At 32.7% G+C, this 23554-nt stretch overlaps 1 protein-coding gene across 2 annotated transcripts in view; it reads right to left on the bottom strand.

The window, feature by feature from the left end:
- The window catches only part of LOC127734500 (nuclear hormone receptor HR96-like), a 167247-nt gene that overhangs the window by 105341 nt on the left and 38352 nt on the right, over positions 1 to 23554 (bottom strand). Inside the window, exon 2 of one of the 2 annotated variants that reach the window (XM_052244399.1) lies at positions 9971 to 10017. In XM_052244399.1, the coding sequence (XP_052100359.1) occupies positions 9971 to 10017 (47 nt within the window). Of the gene's footprint in view, positions 1 to 4458; positions 4688 to 9970; positions 10018 to 23554 lie in introns of those variants that run through there. The other variant, XM_052244403.1, reaches the window with a different exon arrangement.

Below are 23554 nucleotides of genomic sequence, written 5' to 3'. Positions count from 1 at the left end.
TAATTGCAACAATTTTTATCTTAACATATTTTACAGACACCTGTCTATTGGTGACAACTGCAAAATGCTATCTTTATGACCTATTTTTGTTGGGTTGCTGTCTCATTTACCATAATTTACACCCAGTGATGCATCTCCTTTTATTCATATTTCATGACCAATATACCTGAAAAAATATTTAGGAGCCTCAAATCTATAATTCTCCCATATTAAATATATGACTGAACAATTAAAGCTTTTCTAAAGTTAGTATTATAGTTGCTTTTAGATTTTTACAATGATAGACTTCCGATTTGACATATCAAGCACGAAAAGCTTGTAATTAATTATTGATTTCTTTATGCTTATAATTACAGTAATTTTAGACAATTGTGATTTTACTATGAAACCGGTTGATAAGAAATCTGTATTATAAAAAATCGTTTATATTTATTCAGTGTGTTTTTTACAAAGACATGACATGAAAAACCACAAAAAAAAATGTCATTCAATACTAAAGATTTCAGTAAATAAACCAATTAAGGCTTCATAAAATAATAATACTTTTTGTGCGAAACTGCATAAAAATCAATTTTTGCACAAATTCTATATATATGAAAAATTTGATTTCTACTGATTTTTCAAAATATGATATAGGGATTCATCTAGATTTTGTCTATTACCTATTATAGATATCCCAGCTAGGTTGAAGGGTCGTCTTTTTGTAAAAGCAGGAAATTAGATATATCAGTGTCAGAAATGTCAAACCTATACAACAATACATTAAATTATCATGAAATCAGTAAATGTGACAGAATTCTAGAATTTCTTGACAAGAAAAGCATGGATAAAATAACCAAGTAATAAAAACAACATTACATGTCATCTTGTATGTGAAGATGGACACCTCAAACATGAAAATGAATGAAATAAATCAAAGTGCAGTAAAAATAGGTATAATTATAGAATATTTAAAACAAAATTTTTCCCAAGACTTAAAAGTCATATAAGTGTTCTGAAAGTTTCCATGTATTTATCATAATATCCTTTCCAATAGTCTGAAAATTGACAACTTCTACTACTTGTAAAATTAAGTTCATTTGTTGTGGACATCTTGGATGTCAGATCAACAGCAAAATCTCATTGACTGCTTTAATCTAATGAATTTAAAACTATTTATGTACGAGTCCATTTTTCTGTTGTCATCGTACAATTTCAAAATTGTGTAATTTTTTTTTTGCAAGGAACATTATCCAACAATTTCATGAATGAAACTGAATTCTGTAAAATAAAAAAAAAATCATATATTTGAATGTATTAAAAAAAGCAACCATGCAATTAAAACCTTGCTAATATTTTAGAATATTTAAAATCATGACATTAATTGGCATTTCCCATCTAAAAACTGCATTTTTGTCATCATCCAGTAGTATCAAAGAGAGATACAAATGTGCATTCTCATAAACAAAGGAGAATGAATATTATTTCCCATTTTAATTCTTTTAAATATATATTTTCAACATTTTCATTTCATTTCCTTATTATTAGTTATGTACAAATGCAATAAATGTATTAATATTTGGGTATAAACAACTGAAATAATATTAAAATGTTCTTTTATTTCAAAACATTTTAACTTAATTACTTTCCATGAATGGATTTTAGAAATTGTTCAATATTATTTATATCAGACCAAGCTAGACTTAAAACCTGCAGTCATTTTCAACAGATTTTAATAAAAAATCTATTGAAAGGCAGACAAATGATCCAAGATGCTGTTTTCAACACAGTAATGAATATGTCCATATATGGCTAATAAAGACTTTTACATGGTTATCTTTACTGATCTGTTAGTGACAGATAAAATATGTGGAGGTGTAAGAGTACACACAAATCAATCTCATTTATCAACACAAGAAATCGACACAACAATAAATTCACTGTCTACTGCTTTTAATTCTGAAATAAATAAATGTTTATTTTATCTCTGATTTTTTTCAATGGAATTCTATCTTTTTTTATGACATTTTTTTCCTCTATATTTTGGAAGTGACAATTTTTTGAATTGTGTTTTCGTGTCTGATCAGAATGTCATAACATCAGCTGCTTTTTTAAATGCTGTCCTCGGAACCAACAACACTTGGCCGTTAGCACTTTTATCCTCTAACAACCTTCTCCAATTAGTCTTTTTCTGATTATTGACGGGTAAGGACATCACATAATGCATAATCAACTTAGAAAAATCAATCGGTAGCCGGAAAATATATCAACAGATAAGATTCAATACTAGTCACAGGCTCTGATAACAGTGAAATAAGAGCATCAGAACGCCTCATTGGATACCAATGGGTTTAACATAACGCTGGCTTCCTGCCGAAAACTTCAAACGATCTACAACTGTCATCAAGTGGATTCTGTCATAATACACAGCATCAATATTTCTTGAAAATCAATTAGCAAACAATGTAAGGAAGAAAAATTCATACTTTTGTGAATAAATTTTCTGGCTCTATTGTTATTATCATGGCAATGACCTTTGGGGAGTAACAAAAACTTACAAACTCTCCTTACATACCAATCGAGTGAGTGAACACTGAAAACATAGTCTATATCAAACTACTACTGAAGTACTAAAAGTATGATGTGCTTTATACAGGTAGACCAACTACCGAGACCATACTGAATTTCAGTCACCTAGACCTTCACAATGAATTTTATCAATTATTTGAAGGCTTACATATTGTTAAACAACTGAAATGTAGGAAAAACCATCTCTTACACATGTATTTTCAGTAACTGATATCTTGAATAATTTTGGTTTAAGTTTCATGTTGAAATTACTCATTTATGAATAAAAGGAGGTGTTGGGTACACATCAATGGAACAGCAATTCAATTTCCTTTTCTGAAATCCTGTAACCTTAAAAAAAAATCCATAATGCAAATCTGATCTGTTGTACAGATATCTTTATATGAGGAGGTGGGGCATGGTCCCCAGGGTTAAACCAGGGTAATGCATATAACGTTATAAAAGGACATAACTAGAGAACTGTAAAAGTGAAGCCGCCCAAATTCAAAATTTATCTGTGTTTAATGGTAATAAGCATTGTGTATAAGTTTCATTCATTTGGTTGAGGCAAACTAAAGTAAGGGAAGGGAAACTAATTTGGGATGTATGGACCGACCTTTGATTTGTGGTTGAAAATGCATAGGTATTACCACAAAGAGACAATAAGAGGGTGACCAGACAAGACAGGTTTTTAAAAAAAATTGTGGTGATCTTTATAGCAAGTTTGACTGGGTATATGGTTTTTGGGGGTAGACATCAATAGGGATCTACTCCAGCCCATGAAACAATAACAAAACAAGTTTGGTTCTAGTTGGACATATGGTTAAAAGATAACATTAAGAAACCAAAACATCTCCCAAATTTCAGTCTATCAATAGCTGTAGTGACCTTCATCATCCTCCCTAAATATAAATCAAACGACACATGATAAAACAGTAAGACCTCTAGAGTTCAACATGCAGTCTTCCACATAGACAATTGTCAGGCAAAGATGAACAAGAGGCTCCTTAGAGTCTAAATCGCTCACCTGGAATTTGTTGTGTAGATCTTGCATCAATGATTATTTTGCTGTTTAATGTATATTAATGCATGTTTAAACATGTCATTTAAAGTTTCTCTCTATCTATCATAGTTTCTGTAAAAATCTTAAAAAAATTGGTAAAAATAATCTTTCAAGGGCAACTGATGATTTTGGTCATGTTTGCCTTATTTAAAGGTCTAACTTTGCTGAATATTTTTGCAAAGTAAAAATTCTCTCTATCTATCATAGTTTCTGCAAAAAAACAAATAAATTTGGTAAAAATCTTCTTTCAAGGGCAATAACTCCTATAAGGGATCAATTGATGATTTTGGTCATCGGACTTATTAGTAAGTCTTGCTTTGCTGAACATTTTTGCTGTTCACAATTTCTCTTTATCTATAATAGTTTTCAAGATAATAATAGCCAAAAGCAGAGACAAATTATTGTTCAGGGGCAATAACTCCTTAATGGGTAGTCCAATTTGTTTGAAAAGTTCACAGAAAATAGATATTGACCTGCTGATCATTTTTACCCCAAGTCTGTCAAATGTTTGTTGACTGATTTGAATAAGAAACATAAAGTTTATACCATAAGGATCATTCGTACCAAGGTTGGAAGAAATTGTTTCAGTAGTTTCAGAGTAGATCATCCTTGAAAAAGTTTACAATGATGACAATGGACGACAAGTGATTGCTATCGCTCACAAGGTGAACTAAAAAGGCATTTTAATTACTTAATCATCATGGTTAATTCACAGAATATTATAACAGTACATACAAAATTTACTTGTATAGCAAACCTTAATAAAGAGTTATAGTTGTATTTTATCAATACTTTTTCATTTCTATTTTTCTTAAGGTGGCTTTATGATGAAATAATATGTATTTTACCTGGAAATTTAATCATTATTTCATCCATTTTAGAAGTTAACGAAGCAGTTTTTAAATACATTGCCTTAATGTCTTTCCAATATCCTGTTTGGCACCAACAAGTATTTCAATTCACTTCATTTCCTCTTGCTGAATTTCAAATGTTAATACAATCAACATTTATTGAATACATGTCTTTTTTCTGTCTTGCAGCATTATAACTTTTTATAATTCCATCATCAATGTAGGTCACGATCAAGTAATCCAAAACCAAATTTAAAAAGTAATTGAAGTCTATACAGACTTTGACATATATGTATTTATTCTAAAGTACACGGAACTGACACTCCTTAGATGTTCAGCAACAAATCCTGTCTTAAAGAAATTCTTTATTCAGAAAATGATACCATTATCCCCATGTTCTTCTATAATTTCAGATACAAGTTAGTTTTATTAATAAAATTAACTTTTCCCAATAAAGAAAACTTCATTTTGAACATAACAGCAGAACAATTCTTTGAAATAATAAAACTTAAAAGTTAATTTGACCAAAATTGTTCTTACCAAATACATTGTATTTAAAATAATCTTATGTAAAGAATAAAACCTTTCACCAATTAAAGCCAAAGTTCATTTGTAATATTCACATGCTAATGAAACTTATTCTGACCCTTATCAAACATATTCCTGAAAATTTCATAACCAAATTGATGTGTTCTTATTAATTTTTAGTATTATACATGTAAAGCAACATTTTTAAAATTTTTTATCTAAATATGATGGCAGACGAGGCTAAGGATTTAAATTCATATTTATTGAAATTAAAAATTAAAATATAAAAACATATTTTAAGGTTTATTACATGGTGTTCAATTTTTTTAAAATTTTGTCATGTAGTAATCTAATTATCACAAAGAAAACCCAAAATCCAATAATTAAGGGGTATAACTCTGGAACAGTCAAGGCCAAAATTGTCATAATCAAACTTGACCTGTGTTTTGTGTTTTGTTAGTCATACAATTGTTGTAAAATCTTAAAAAAAGTTACTTCAAATAACATCTTAAAACAAACAGTCAATATCAAATTTGATCTGTATTCTGTAGTCCATGAGATTGTGCTAAAATCTCAACAGATGTGGTTTAGTCATAATTTATCATCCAGAAACCAAAACTGTAACAAATGGAAGGATAGTTACATCACCATATACCCACACCAGGCAAGGTATACATTTTTTTAATTTTTTTGTATATAATGCAGAGTATATATAACTTATAAAGTCCATTTGTTGAATACATCAAAGTGTAACTTGACCTGTATTTTATAGTCTTCTACATCATTTTTTAATCTAAAATAAAAGAACATAGTTAAAATGGTCCAAACATTGCTGATATAAACCTTTGATATAAATTTGATAACAATTTGGTAAAAATTGTGCACGTGAGAGCACTTACAATGCAATTTTCTATATAAATAATATTTCCAAGGGGCATAACTCTTTTAAAAATAATTGATTGGCACTGTTTTTTGAACTTGAATAAGACAATGCTGATATAAATCTATGATATAAGTTTTATAAAAATATGTCAAGAATTGTAGATGTGAGAGCACAAACAAGACTGGACGGACACCCTGTATTTCTATGTCCCCGAAACTAAGTTGTGCGGGGGATAATAACTCATTTAACATTATTGTGCAGACAACTCTTCACATATTTTCAGCATTACTAATGGCATAACTTAACAGTGAGAAATGATTGAATAATGATCAAGTCCAAATTGACTCCACCAATATTCTTAATAACGATAGCAATTTGGTCAGGTCTAACTTTATGTAGTCAACAGTTAACTAAAATTCTGCATTGTTTTGGTTGCTTTTGCATAATGAATATTACTCAAGATTCTTGAGGAACAGCAAAAATATAGTACATATATGTATTTCCAAGTTTACACCTTGACATGCGATTAGTGGTTACATACATCTGTTCCAAATTTTATATAACTTGGTCTTGGTTAACTTATATTATTGATGGTCTTGGTTAACTTATGTTATTGATAACCACAAATATGCATATTTTTACATAGTCAGTCATAACTAAGGAAGCACTACAGTGAAAGACTTCGAAGTTGAACTTGAACCTGTATAAAATGGACAACAGCAATAATCAAAATTTCAAATGTTTTGGTCAAGGCTAACTTAAGTTATTGAATGGAAAAAGAGTGAATGACAAATGGACAAAAGAAACAATTAATTTCCTCATTACTCAATGTAGGAAACATAAATACTGATGTTTTTTTTAAATTTTTTTTTAGAAAATATTACCCAAACACCATATACACTGATATATATATTCAACGTCTTAATTCTTATAGAAGTACAAAATTGTATATTATATAAGCTTTTTATTTAGTTACAAATGGATTATCAAACCACTGATGATCTCTTCAGACAGTTGTCAACTGTGAAAATTGACAAAAGTAATCAAAATATGTAAAGTCAAGATAACCTCTCAAATCTATATAAAAATAAGGAGACTGGTATGAATGCCAATGAGACAACTATATGCACCTAAAACAAAGAACCAGGATGTAGCATCTACAGGTCACTAAACTGTAATCTGCCAATGTAAACATGGCTGTAAACTAAGTATATTTTTTTTTACTTCAAAGTAATTGAATTCTTTGCTGTATCTATATCAACACAACCACCAATTCAATCTAAATTTGCTTTTTTCTTATGAATTTGTAATGTTTCTTGCATATATTTTACTTAAGATTTCCTTTAGGGTCCCCTTTTTCTATTTCAATAAGTTAACATGAAAACTAAAAAGCTTAATTTTACCAATAAAAATATAAAAATAAGAAGATGTGGTATGATTACCAGAGACCAAATGACGTAGAAGTTAACAACTACGACCTTCAACAATGAGCAAAACCCATACTGCATGGCTACATCCTTTAAATGTAAAGAAAGTCATTAAAATTTAGTGAACAAGAATGTGTCCATAGTACACGGATGCCCCACTCGCACTATCATTTTCTATGTTCAGTGGACCGTGAAATTGGGGTCAAAACTCTAATTTGTCATTAAAATAGAAAGATCATATCATAGGGAACATGTGTACTAAGTTTTAAGTTGACTGGACTTCAACTTCATCAAAACCTACCTTGACCAAAAACTTTAACCTGAAGAGGGACAGACAGATGGATGGACAGACGGACGAAAGGACACACAAACCGAAAAACATAATGCCCCTAGGTGGAACAGATGAGACTTATATCTACACATCTGTTTGTATTCGTATTCAAACTTTTCATTCAGAATTTTCCTGAAAAAGGTCTTTTAGTTACCATGTAAAACAAAGCAGTTGTACCAGTACACCTGTCACATTCGTAAGGTACCTGCAAGTTAGGAGCCTGTTATACAGTGGGTGTCTTGGTTGCTGTCTGCCATATATGTTTTTTGTTTATTCTATTAGCATTAATCAGACTGTTGGTTTTCTCTTTTGAATTGTTTCACATTTTGTTCTTGTGGGGCCTTTTATAGCTTACTATGGGATATAGATTTGTCCGTTTTTAAGGCTGTATTAGTTGACCAGTATGGTTCTTTGGTCTTAGGTGGATACATGCTTTTCTGGCAATCACACCACATCTCCATATTTTTTAATATAATAGATTAAAACATAAGGCTGGAATAGATTATTGTAAACCAACTAATTTTTATGAGTGATTTATCAACATGACTTTTGCCAGTAGAAAAGTAACTAAAATGTCAATAGGAATCTTCACTTCTATATGAATACATTAACAAAGTAAGATATCAAGGATAATAAATCATGGTGAAGTCAACTAGAAAGGGCTAAACACAGTACAAAGTAATAATGAAAATAAGTTCTTTTACACTATATTCTACAACCAGATTTAACAAGGTTAAGAAATTAATACACTAAACATTAGGAATTCCTGAAATTGATCTTTTTTATATTGTTATTTAAGATGAAAATATTTTCTGTAAATAATTTATTGCCCTTAATTAGTAGAGAATGAAGTTATACAATAATAAATGATCAAAGATCAGATAGAAAACAGGTCACATTAAAAAAAATAAAGGAGATAAATGTATGGAAGTTCCAGTTTCCAACCATGACAATAAAACTATCCAGCGACATGACTATAAAATACTATCTGTTGATTTCAACAACTTCTTTATTGTTCAATGCAATTTACCCTTTGATTAACAGCTACATCAGAGAAAAATCCAATAAAAAGTATTTGCATTTGACATGCTACATACAGATCGATGATTATATTCTGAACAACTGTGAAAGGGAGACAACTCCAATCATATTACTTGCGCAAGTTATTTTATTACTGAAATAAATGATCAAATATCTCAAAACATGTTAATACCTCCCAGTGATTCAGTAAAGACTTCAGGAGTTTCAGGTCAATTTCCAATTTCAATTTTTTTAAGGTATATGTCCCGAGTTATCAGTGCCTAGCTGAATCACTGTCCCATTCTATAGTACACCATTGCAGGGCTATAACCCTCTGGATGATCTTGAAACTCATTAACATCTAATAAGTTCTTTCAGATTATCATAAGGGTGTGGAAATTACCCAACAGGTCAAATATTTATGATCATTTCATTTGACAACAGTGTCCAAAAATACTTCACAAAGGGAAATACATGTAGTTGAAACAAGCAATTTTCATTGTAAATTTTAAAAAGGCTGTACTTTTTAATCTTTTATAACAATATATATAAGAATCATGACATATATCCTACCAAATATGTTCTGTATCTTGTAAACAAATTAGAATAGAGCATTGTAACTTTTTCCTTCTGACCTCTGAAAGCCAGCCATGTTCACTCTCATCTATTCATTTCAGCCAACAAAACTGGCCACAATCAAAGAAAAAATATTAGAAATGAGAAAGGTGATCATTTCATTTGTTTAAAAACAAAAAAATAGTTTGAACAATTTACAAGTGACAACTATATATCATCAACATTGCCTTACTCAGGAAATTGTCAATCTTCTATAAATTTGTTTCAAACATGGTGCCAGTTCTGAGGGCAAAGCTCACAACCATTTGCTAAGGGAAACCCCAAAATAATTCTGATAAAAAACAAAATAGGAGGTACAAGATAGCATTATATGGTAAAAATTGTGAAAAAGTTTCAATAAATTGTAATAAAGAATTTAGGAGGAGTTGCTGATACAGAATGGGTACCCTCAAAATAAAGCAATAACAAAATCCCATCTTTGGTAAGAAGTACACCTTTTTTTCTTTCTTAAGCCTTGTTTTGACAAATTTAAGATCATGTATGATAACTTTTGAATTTGCACTAATGTTGCACAGATAAAGTCCTTTTTGTTCACATTGTTAGCAGCAGTTGAAATGAAGAGCCAATAATCTTTGAACCAGAACTTTAATCTAAAAGAAAAGTAAACAACCATTTCAATATATAATGTGCCATCACAGCAAAAACAACTTCTTTTTTTAGAAATGAGCTTAAAGTAATACTTACCACTCCATCAAGACCAAGGGCAGCAGCCTGCAGTTCAAGGTCTGTATCTAATTAAAAAAAAAATAAAAATGCAAATTTAAAAAAATGAAATAATTACTAGTACTTCTTTTAGTATGTAGCTGTCATGCATAGATTTACTGACTGACTCGACTACAGACCTTTTTTATTAATAGAAACAAAGCTCTTTGAAAGTCTCTGTTCAATTTAATCTATTTTTTGACTCTAACCATTTAGAGCTGGACATGTTGTATAAGACACTGTTCTATTGTTTAAGACTGTGTTGACCTCTAGATATCTTGGTTATTTGTGCCAATGGATTGCAGACTCATTCTCCACATTTCCTTTTTCTTCTTTCAATTTTGATAAAGTATTCTTGAAGTACAGTACACAAATGATTGCGAAAGAATTAAAATGGGGCTCCCTGTGCATATTTTTTGATAAAAGAAAACCTTTACCTTTTAAATGTTGGAGTTCCAATTACGGTTTTTATGGCTTAATAACATTGCAGCATATTTTAAATGCAACACTGTTATACATTAGTGATATACAAATCACTGTCATTTATTGACAAAAGTAACCAGTTTTTGTTGCCTCAAGCTTTATGCAGAGTAGTCGAGTTCATGTGCTTTCAAAAGCAGCATGTCCCTTTACATGTCACTTGCAGTTGCTTTCAAATTATCAATTCTTACTGATATTAGTGTTATTACCCCTGCAACAACATATTAATTTGGTGTGTTGTGCCAAAGCTGCTGTATTGAATGCTATTTAAAAGCCCCTTGTAAAGGATAAACATTTACCTTGCTAAAAACATTTAACACTGAAAGTAAAGTGAAAATGGGTTCTGGTGTACTCTGACCTTATACTAATACTGCTGGTAAAGAGCAAAGACAGATGTTATTGGGTACTTGCTCTGACATTTTAATAAAACTGCCTTAGTAAGAGCAAGGACATATGTTGTTTGGTACTTGCTCTGACCTCTTACTAAAACTGCCTTAGTAAGAGCAAGGACAGATGTTATTGGGTACTTGCTCTGACCTTTTACTAAAACTGCCTTAGTAAGAGCAAGACAGATGTTGTTGGGTACTTGCTCTGACCTCTTACTAAAACTGCCTTAGTAAGAGCAAGGACAGATGTTGGTGGGTACTTGCTCTGACCTTTTACTAAAACTGCCTTAGTAAAGAGCAAGACAGATGTTGTTGGGTACTTGCTCTGACCACACTGTTGCCATAGTAAAAGACAGATGTTGTCTGAGTACTTGGTCTGACCACAATGCTGTACTGTCACAGTAAAGGACAATTGTTGTCTGGGTACTTAGTCTGACCACAATGAATTGCCACAGTAAAGGACTTATGTTGTCTGGGTACTTGGTCTGACAACAATGCTGCCACAGTAAAGGAAATATATTGTCTGGGTACTTGGTCTGACCATAATACTGTCACAGTAAAGGACAATTGTTGTCTGGGTACTTGGTTCGACAAAAATAATGCTATTGTAGGAAAATGTTATCAAGGTACATGCTTTATTGATTAAACTACCAAAGTAAAGGGCAGAGGTAACCACAGTACCTTCTTCGACTAAACACTAACACTACCTCCAAAAGGGCAGAGGTTATCATAGTATTATAAAAAGAGACACACCTGTGCCTGTATCGCTCCCCTTGCAAAAAAGTGTCAGTCTGCTAATGATGACCTTTATATGCTCATTATAGTTATTTTTGTGTTGCTGATCATTATTGGAATTTCCTCAAAACCCAGCTCCTACAGTTAAAAATAACAGACAAAACTGCAAAAAAATATTAAATTCAACATCTCAGGGGCAACAACTCTAAAACAAGTTGTCAGATTGTCTGACAGATTACGAGCAGATACATGTTGTCATGCTCATCATGTTTGCAAATAACACTTTCATCCAAGCTAATAGTTTTAAAGATAACAAGAAAAAACCCTGAAAATGAGAAAAAAAATGTTATGGGCACGAACTCCAAAACATATTTTTCTGAAATTTCAGGGTATGTAGATCATGCCATGCTTATCATTACCTAGCCCTTCATTTGGACCTGGATGAAAATCATAAAATTCATAGTAGACATTCTATAGAAGGAGCAGCAATCCATTTGTAGTTTTAGAGGAGAATGTTTTTTAAAGAAAAGTCTAATGAGGATGGAAGAATCAAGTACAGACAAAAGACAATGAACAGATGCAAAGTTATTGCAAAAGCTCCAGTCGCCAATTGAGCCTGGTTTGCTAAAAATGGTTGCTTATCATTAAAGTCAGTTGTCCCTGGTAGGATCCAATCAGTCATGTTAACCACGGGTTACCAACAAACAAGTGCTAATGTCAAGACTACAATAGATAAAGTATGTTGTACCTGGTTGGATCCAATGAGTCATGTTAACCACTGTTTACCAACAAACAAGTGCTAATGTCAAGACTACAATAGATAAAGTATGTTGTACCTGTTGGATCCAATCAGTCATGTTAACCATGGGTTACCAAAAACAAGTGCTAATGTCTAGACTACAATAGATAAAGTATGTTGTACCTGGTAGGATTTAATTGAGTCATGTTAACCACTGTTTACCAACAAACAAGTGCTAATATCAAGACTACAATAGATAAAGTATGTTGTACCTGGTTGGATCCAATCAGTCATGTTAACCATGGGTTACCAAAAACAAGTGCTAATGTCTAGACTACAATAGATAAAGTATGTTGTACCTGGTAGGATCCAATCAGTCATGTTAACCACTGTTTACCAACAAACAAGTGCTAATGTCAAGACTACAATAGATAAAGTATGTTGTACCTGGTTGGATCCAATCAGTCATGTTAACCATGGGTTACCAAAAACAAGTGCTAATGTCTAGACTACAATAGATAAAGTATGTTGTACCTGGTAGGATCCAATCAGTCATGTTAACCACGGGTTACCAACAAACAAGTGCTAATGTCAAGACTACAAAAGATAAAGTATGTTGTACCTGGTTGGATCCAATGAGTCATTTTAACCATGGGTTACCAACAAACAAGTGCTAATGTCAAGACTACAATAGATAAAGTATGTTGTACCTGGTTGGATCCAATGAGTCATGTTAACCACTGTTTACCAACAAACAAGTTCTAATGTCAAGACTACAATAGATAAAGTATGTTGTACCTGGTAGGATCCAATGAGTCATGTTAACCACTGTTTACCAACAAACAAGTGCTTATGTCAAGACTACAATAGATAAAGTATGTTGTACCTGGTTGGATCCAATGAGTCATGTTAACCACTGTTTACCAACAAACAAGTGCTAATGTCAAGACTACAATAGATAAAGTATGTTGTATCTGGTTGGATCCAATGAGTCATGTTAACCACTGTTTACCAACAAACAAGTGCTAATGTCTAGACTACAATAGATAAAGTATGTTGTACCTGGTAGGATCCAATCAGTCATGTTAACCACTGTTTACCAACAAACAAGTGCTAATGTAAAGACTACAATAGATAAAGTATGTTGTACCTGGTAGGATCCAATGAGTCATGTTAACCACGGTTACCAACAAACAAGTTCTAATGTCAAGACTACAATAGATAAAGTATGTTGTACCTGGTAGGATCCAATGAGTCATGTTAACCACGGGTTACCAACAAACAAGTGCTAATGTCAAGACTACAATAGATAAAGTATGTTGTACCTGGTAGGATCCAATGAGTCATGTTAACCACTGTTTACCAACAAACAAGTGCTAATGTCAAGACTACAATAGATAAAGTATGTTGTACCTGGTTGGATCCAATGAGTCATGTTAACCACTGTTTACCAACAAACAAGTTCTAATGTCAAGACTACAATAGATAAAGTATGTTGTACCTGGTAGGATCCAATGAGTCATGTTAACCACTGTTTACCAACAAACAAGTTCTAATGTCAAGACTACAATAGATAAAGTATGTTGTACCTGGTTGGATCCAATGAGTCATGTTAACCACTGTTTACCAACAAACAAGTGCTAATGTCAAGACTACAATAGATAAAGTATGTTGTACCTGGTTGGATCCAATGAGTCATGTTAACCACTGTTTACCAACAAACAAGTGCTAATGTCTAGACTACAATAGATAAATAAAGTATGTTGTACCTGGTAGGATCCAATCAGTCATGTTAACCACTGTTTACCAACAAACAAGTGCTAATGTAAAGACTACAATAGATAAAGTATGTTGTACCTGGTAGGATCCAAATAGTCATGTTAACCACGGTTACCAACAAACAAGTTCTAATGTCAAGACTACAATAGATAAAGTATGTTGTACCTGGTAGGATCCAATGAGTCATGTTAACCACGGGTTACCAACAAACAAGTGCTAATGTCAAGACTACAATAGATAAAGTATGTTGTACCTGGTAGGATCCAATGAGTCATGTTAACCACTGTTTACCAACAAACAAGTGCTAATGTCAAGACTACAATAGATAAAGTATGTTGTACCTGGTAGGATCCAATGAGTCATGTTAACCACGGGTTACCAACAAACAAGTGCTAATGTCAAGACTACAATAGATAAAGTATGTTGTACCTGGTAGGATCCAATGAGTCATGTTAACCACTGTTTACCAACAAACAAGTGCTAATGTCAAGACTACAATAGATAAAGTATGTTGTACCTGGTTGGATCCAATCAGTCATGTTAACCATGGGTTACCAAAAACAAGTGCTAATGTCTAGACTACAATAGATAAAGTATGTTGTACCTGGTAGGATCCAATCAGTCATGTTAACCACTGTTTACCAACAAACAAGTGCTAATGTCAAGACTACAATAGATAAAGTATGTTGTACCTGGTTGGATCCAATCAGTCATGTTAACCATGGGTTACCAAAAACAAGTGCTAATGTCTAGACTACAATAGATAAAGTATGTTGTACCTGGTAGGATCCAATCAGTCATGTTAACCACGGGTTACCAACAAACAAGTGCTAATGTCAAGACTACAAAAGATAAAGTATGTTGTACCTGGTTGGATCCAATGAGTCATTTTAACCATGGGTTACCAACAAACAAGTGCTAATGTCAAGACTACAATAGATAAAGTATGTTGTACCTGGTTGGATCCAATGAGTCATGTTAACCACTGTTTACCAACAAACAAGTTCTAATGTCAAGACTACAATAGATAAAGTATGTTGTACCTGGTAGGATCCAATGAGTCATGTTAACCACTGTTTACCAACAAACAAGTGCTTATGTCAAGACTACAATAGATAAAGTATGTTGTACCTGGTTGGATCCAATGAGTCATGTTAACCACTGTTTACCAACAAACAAGTGCTAATGTCTAGACTACAATAGATAAAGTATGTTGTACCTGGTAGGATCCAATCAGTCATGTTAACCACTGTTTACCAACAAACAAGTGCTAATGTAAAGACTACAATAGATAAAGTATGTTGTACCTGGTAGGATCCAATGAGTCATGTTAACCACGGTTACCAACAAACAAGTTCTAATGTCAAGACTACAATAAATAAAGTATGTTGTACCTGGTAGGATCCAATGAGTCATGTTAACCACGGGTTACCAACAAACAAGTGCTAATGTCAAGACTACAATAGATAAAGTATGATGTACCTGGTAGGATCCAATGAGTCATGTTAACCACTGTTTACCAACAAACAAGTGCTAATGTCAAGACTACAATAGATAAAGTATGTTGTACCTGGTAGGATCCAATCAGTCATGTTAACCACGGGTTACCAACAAACAAGTGCTAATGTCAAGACTACAAAAGATAAAGTATGTTGTACCTGGTTGGATCCAATGAGTCATTTTAACCATGGGTTACCAACAAACAAGTGCTAATGTCAAGACTACAATAGATAAAGTATGTTGTACCTGGTTGGATCAAATGAGTCATGTTAACCACTGTTTACCAACAAACAAGTTCTAATGTCAAGACTACAATAGATAAAGTATGTTGTACCTGGTAGGATCCAATGAGTCATGTTAACCACTGTTTACCAACAAACAAGTGCTTATGTCAAGACTACAATAGATAAAGTATGTTGTACCTGGTTGGATCCAATGAGTCATGTTAACCACTGTTTACCAACAAACAAGTGCTAATGTCTAGACTACAATAGATAAAGTATGTTGTACATGGTAGGATCCAATCAGTCATGTTAACCACTGTTTACCAACAAACAAGTGCTAATGTAAAGACTACAATAGATAAAGTATGTTGTACCTGGTAGGATCCAATGAGTCATGTTAACCACGGTTACCAACAAACAAGTTCTAATGTCAAGACTACAATAGATAAAGTATGTTGTACCTGGTAGGATCCAATGAGTCATGTTAACCACGGGTTACCAACAAACAAGTGCTAATGTCAAGACTACAATAGATAAAGTATGTTGTACCTGGTAGGATCCAATGAGTCATGTTAACCACTGTTTACCAACAAACAAGTGCTAATGTCAAGACTACAATAGATAAAGTATGTTGTACCTGGTAGGATCCAATGAGTCATGTTAACCACGGGTTACCAACAAACAAGTTCTAATGTCAAGACTACAATAGATAAAGTATGTTGTACCTGGTAGGATCCAATGAGTCATGTTAACCACAGGTTACCAACAAACAAGTTCTAATGTCAAGACTACAATAGATAAATATTTTTCTAAACAAATATGACAGGAAGGATTTATTTTTGTTAATGAGTTTATTTTCCAGTTGCAACTTAACTGGACATTGTAAGGATTATGAGGCAAATTCTTTCTCAAGAAGATCAGCTTATGGAAACTTAATTGTCTAAACCAAAAAAAATTATTGAAAGGTGGTGACTTAGAGGTGTTGTTTTGGTGCCAAAAAGCTAACTGTTGTGAGAGCCATCAAGGAAACTGGTCAGTTGGTGTTTTATCCTTATGTTCTACTGTGTATTCATTTATTATTGTGGATACCAATATTTTTGGATTGAGAAATACTTGTTTTTTTGTGGATACTTGATTTTGTGATTTTGATAAAGTTTGCAAATAAGCATATAGCTTTTGTGGTTGGTCTGTGATGCTAGCATATATTGCATATCTGATTGCAAGGGCTGTAGGTAAAATTAGGCAAATTGAAACTATGTGCAAATTTGATTTACACAGCTCCTGACTATAAAACAAAAACAAACAAGAATATGTTTTCATAGAACACAATGCTTTCTCACACTGTCACATTTCCATGTTTGGAAAATTGCAAAATCTTGGCCAAAATCTGAATATGATATGTAGATAAATAAATGAAGAATGTGTCCATGGGACACAGATGATGCCCCCTCTTGCATATAACGCTATAAACGGACACAACTCAAGAATGGTATTATTGATGCCACCCAAATTCAAACTTGATCTAAGTTTTGTAGTAATAAGCAATGTGTATAAGTTTCACGACATTTGGTTGAGGCAAACTTAAGTAGAGCAGAAACGGAAAATTCAGCAATTTTTCCATTTGTAAGGGGCATAACTCTAGAACGGTAAAAGTGACACCACCCAAATTAAAACTTGATCTGTGTTTCGTGGTAATAAACATTGTGTATAGGTTTCATAACATTTGGTTGAGGCAAACTAAAGTTAGAGAACGGAAACTAATTTCAGGACATACATACAGACAGACGGACATGGGTAACACTTAATGCCCCCTCCACTGCGGTGGGGGCATAAAAAGTCCAAAATGTTTGAAATTATATCTTAATATCAGAATGCATATCCTCAATGCAATTAGGAACACATGAATTTTATGGAACTTTAAATCTTGAGGAACATCTATGAAAAATCTACCTTGTTGAAAATTAGTTGTCAAATGTAAATTAAGACGACTGATGCTAATTTCCCTTAATATCTTGTCAACAAAGTGAAATAATTATATGAAAATAGTCATTTTAATTTCAATGATTCCTATATTTCTAGAAGGAATCCTGAAAGCTGAAATATTGAATAACAAGCTTTATTATTATTGGATTTTGACATTCAAAGTAAATGAAAATTCTTTTCATGACAACACCATTCTGCTAATTTTATGAATTTATGCTCAAAAAGAATAACAAAAACAACAACATAATAAATTTACTGCCAGCAAAGAATCATCACCAGCAAATAGTCTTTTCTGCTCTATGGTCGGGTTGTTGTCTCTTTGACACATTCCCCATTTCCATTCTCAATTTTATTGTTAGCTGTGAACTTAACTACATGTTTAGAAGCAATAAAACCAAAAGAGGCCTTTTTGAGAATTAGCTAGAACTATCTCAAGAAGAAATTCTAGTAAGTATAAAAACAGATTACAGAAAAAACAACTTACTTATTTCCATGGAAAATGAGAAAACTTTTGTTATTGATAGATATGTTTAACTCTTTATATACACCCGCTGTGTTACTATTTCACACCTATATATTTCATTCAGCATCAGTACCAAATATGGTCAGGTATCATTTTGTTTGTTTTCAAAAGGAACATATAACACCTACATCTTTTATCATTTGCCTGGTATGATATAGAATCACAGTACGCTCCTAGCTAGCAATTACAGAACAATATCTGTTCTACCAACATTATCAAAATTTATAGAGACATGACAGATTTTCTGAAGTTTTCAGGGTGAATAAATAGTAGGTCTTGTCATGCTGATCATTTTTGCAATATACACTTTTATTAATTGATTAATTGTGGGTTGCTTTAATTTCCAAAAATTACACTTTTAATCTGGCTTCTATATTTTCACTATAACAGCCAAAAACTTCAAAAAAATATTATTTCATGGGCAATAACTCTAAAACAGGTACAGACTTTTCTTTAATTCTTAAAGTAGATACATCTTATCGTGCTGACCTTTTTTGCAATTTACACTTTTAACCAGCTCCTATAGTTTTCATGACAACAGCCAACAACAGCTAAACTAGAGGCTTTCAAGAGCCTGTGTCGCTCACCTGTATTTACTGATGCTTTGGAAATCATGTAAAATAAGGTTAAAATCATAATTAATAGTATTAGATATTAGATATTATAATGATATCTAAGATAATAACATCATAAAATTCATAGTAGACATTCTATAGAAGGAGCAGCAATCCATTTGTAGTTTTAGAGGAGAATGTTTTTTAAAGAAAAGTCTAATGAGGATGGAAGAATCAAGTACAGACAAAAGACAATGAACAGATGCAAAGTTATTGCAAAAGCTCCAGTCGCCAATTGAGCCTGGTTTGCTAAAAATGGTTGCTTATCAATAAAGTCAGTTGTCCCTGGTAGGATCCAATCAGTCATGTTAACCACAGGTTACCAACAAACAAGTGCTAATGTCAAGACTACAATAGATAAAGTATGTTGTACCTGGTTGGATCCAATGAGTCATGTTAACCACTGTTTACCAACAAACAAGTGCTAATGTCAAGACTACAATAGATAAAGTATGTTGTACCTGTTGGATCCAATCAGTCATGTTAACCATGGGTTACCAAAAACAAGTGCTAATGTCTAGACTACAATAGATAAAGTATGTTGTACCTGGTAGGATCCAATGAGTCATGTTAACCACTGTTTACCAACAAACAAGTGCTAATGTCAAGACTACAATAGATAAAGTATGTTGTACCTGGTTGGATCCAATCAGTCATGTTAACCATGGGTTACCAAAAACAAGTGCTAATGTCTAGACTACAATAGATAAAGTATGTTGTACCTGGTAGGATCCAATCAGTCATGTTAACCACTGTTTACCAACAAACAAGTGCTAATGTCAAGACTACAATAGATAAAGTATGTTGTACCTGGTTGGATCCAATCAGTCATGTTAACCATGGGTTACCAAAAACAAGTGCTAATGTCTAGACTACAATAGATAAAGTATGTTGTACCTGGTAGGATCCAATCAGTCATGTTAACCACGGGTTACCAACAAACAAGTGCTAATGTCAAGACTACAAAAGATAAAGTATGTTGTACCTGGTTGGATCCAATGAGTCATTTTAACCATGGGTTACCAACAAACAAGTGCTAATGTCAAGACTACAATAGATAAAGTATGTTGTACCTGGTTGGATCCAATGAGTCATGTTAACCACTGTTTACCAACAAACAAGTTCTAATGTCAAGACTACAATAGATAAAGTATGTTGTACCTGGTAGGATCCAATGAGTCATGTTAACCACTGTTTACCAACAAACAAGTGCTTATGTCAAGACTACAATAGATAAAGTATGTTGTACCTGGTTGGATCCAATGAGTCATGTTAACCACTGTTTACCAACAAACAAGTGCTAATGTCAAGACTACAATAGATAAAGTATGTTGTACCTGGTTGGATCCAATGAGTCATGTTAACCACTGTTTACCAACAAACAAGTGCTAATGTCTAGACTACAATAGATAAAGTATGTTGTACCTGGTAGGATCCAATCAGTCATGTTAACCACTGTTTACCAACAAACAAGTGCTAATGTAAAGACTACAATAGATAAAGTATGTTGTACCTGGTAGGATCCAATGAGTCATGTTAACCACGGTTACCAACAAACAAGTTCTAATGTCAAGACTACAATAGATAAAGTATGTTGTACCTGGTAGGATCCAATGAGTCATGTTAACCACTGTTTACCAACAAACAAGTGCTTATGTCAAGACTACAATAGATAAAGTATGTTGTACCTGGTTGGATCCAATGAGTCATGTTAACCACTGTTTACCAACAAACAAGTTCTAATGTCAAGACTACAATAGATAAAGTATGTTGTACCTGGTAGGATCCAATGAGTCATGTTAACCACTGTTTACCAACAAACAAGTGCTTATGTCAAGACTACAATAGATAAAGTATGTTGTACCTGGTAGGATCCAATGAGTCATGTTAACCACGGGTTACCAACAAACAAGTTCTAATGTCAAGACTACAATAGATAAAGTATGTTGTACCTGGTAGGATCCAATGAGTCATGTTAACCACGGGTTACCAACAAACAAGTTCTAATGTCAAGACTACAATAGATAAAGTATGTTGTACCTGTTGGATCCAATGAGTCATGTTAACCACTGTTTACCAACAAACAAGTGCTTATGTCAAGACTACAATAGATAAAGTATGTTGTACCTGGTAGGATCCAATGAGTCATGTTAACCACTGTTTACCAACAAACAAGTGCTTATGTCAAGACTACAATAGATAAAGTATGTTGTACCTGGTTGGATCCAATGAGTCATGTTAACCACTGTTTACCAACAAACAAGTGCTTATGTCAAGACTACAATAGATAAAGTATGTTGTACCTGGTAGGATCCAATGAATCATGTTAACCACGGGTTACCAACAAACAAGTTCTAATGTCAAGACTACAATAGATAAAGTATGTTGTACCTGGTAGGATCCAATGAGTCATGTTAACCACGGGTTACCAACAAACAAGTTCTAATGTCAAGACTACAATAGATAAAGTATGTTGTACCTGGTAGGATCCAATGAGTCATGTTAACCACAGGTTACCAACAAACAAGTTCTAATGTCAAGACTACAATAGATAAATATTTTTCTAAACAAATATGACAGGAAGGATTTTTTTTTGTTAATGAGTTTAATTTCCAGTTGCAACTTAACTGGACATTGTAAGGATTATGAGGCAAATTCTTTCTCAAGAAGATCAGCTTATGGAAACTTAATTGTCTAAACCAAAAAAAATTATTGAAAGGTGGTGACTTAGAGGTGTTGTTTTGGTGCCAAAAAGCTAACTGTTGTGAGAGCCATCAAGGAAACTGGTCAGTTGGTGTTTTATCCCTATGTTCTACTGTGTATTCATTTATTATTGTGGATACCAATATTTTTGGATTGAGAAATACTTGTTTTTTTGTGGATACTTGATTTTGTGATTTTGATAAAGTTTGCAAATAAGCATATAGCTTTTGTGGTTGGTCTGTGATGCTAGCATATATTGCATATTTGATTGCAAGGGCTGTAGGTAAAATTAGGCAAATTGAAACTATGTGCAAATTTGATTTACACAGCTCCTGACTATAAAACAAAAACAAACAAGAATATGTTTTCATAGAACACAATGCTTTCTCACACTGTCACATTTCCATGTTTGGTAAATTGCAAAATCTTGGCCAAAATCTGAATATGATATGTAGATAAATAAATGAAGAATGTGTCCATGGGACACAGATGATGCCCCCTCTTGCATATAACGCTATAAACGGACACAACTCAAGAATGGTATTATTGATGCCACCCAAATTCAAACTTGATCAAGGTTTTGTAGTAATAAGCAATGTGTATAAGTTTCACGACATTTGGTTGAGGCAAACTTAAGTAGAGCAGAAACGGAAAATTCAGCAATTTTTCCATTTGTAAGGGGCATAACTCTAGAACGGTAAAAGTGACACCACCCAAATTAAAACTTGATCTGTGTTTCGTGGTAATAAACATTGTGTATAGGTTTCATAACATTTGGTTGAGGCAAACTAAAGTTAGAGAACGGAAACTAATTTCAGGACATACATACAGACAGACGGACATGGGTAACACTTAATGCCCCCTCCACTGCGGTGGTGGCATAAAAAGTCCAAAATGTTTGAAATTATATCTTAATATCAGAATGCATATCCTCAATGCAATTAGGAACACATGAATTTTATGGAACTTTAAATCTTGAGGAACATCTATGAAAAATCTACCTTGTTGAAAATTAGTTGTCAAATGTAAATTAAGACGACTGATGCTAATTTCCCTTAATATCTTGTCAACAAAGTGAAATAATTATATGAAAATAGTCATTTTAATTTCAATGATTCCTATATTTCTAGAAGGAATCCTGAAAGCTGAAATATTGAATAACAAGCTTTATTATTATTGGATTTTGACATTCAAAGTAAATGAAAATTCTTTTCATGACAACACCATTCTGCTAATTTTATGAATTTATGCTCAAAAAGAATAACAAAAACAACAACATAATAAATTTACTGCCAGCAAAGAATCATCACCAGCAAATAGTCTTTTCTGCTCTATGGTTGGGTTGTTGTCTCTTTGACACATTCCCCATTTCCATTCTCAATTTTATTGTTAGCTGTGAACTTAACTACATGTTTAGAAGCAATAAAACCAAAAGAGGCCTTTTTGAGAATTAGCTAGAACTATCTCAAGAAGAAATTCTAGTAAGTATAAAAACAGATTACAGAAAAAACAACTTACTTATTTCCATGGAAAATGAGAAAACTTTTGTTATTGATAGATATGTTTAACTCTTTATATACACCCGCTGTGTTACTATTTCACACCTATATATTTCATTCAGCATCAGTACCAAATATGGTCAGGTATCATTTTGTTTGTTTTCAAAAGGAACATATAACACCTACATCTTTTATCATTTGCCTGGTATGATATAGAATCACAGTACGCTCCTAGCTAGCAATTACAGAACAATATCTGTTCTACCAACATTATCAAAATTTATAGAGACATGACAGATTTTCTGAAGTTTTCAGGGTGAATAAATAGTAGGTCTTGTCATGCTGATCATTTTTGCAATATACACTTTTATTAATTGATTAATTGTGGGTTGCTTTAATTT

This window comes from Mytilus californianus, unplaced genomic scaffold, assembly GCF_021869535.1.
Source record: "Mytilus californianus isolate M0D057914Y unplaced genomic scaffold, xbMytCali1.0.p SCAF_3, whole genome shotgun sequence".
Classification (NCBI taxonomy): Eukaryota; Metazoa; Mollusca; class Bivalvia; order Mytilida; family Mytilidae; genus Mytilus; species Mytilus californianus.
This window is presented reverse-complemented; position numbering and strand designations above follow the sequence as displayed.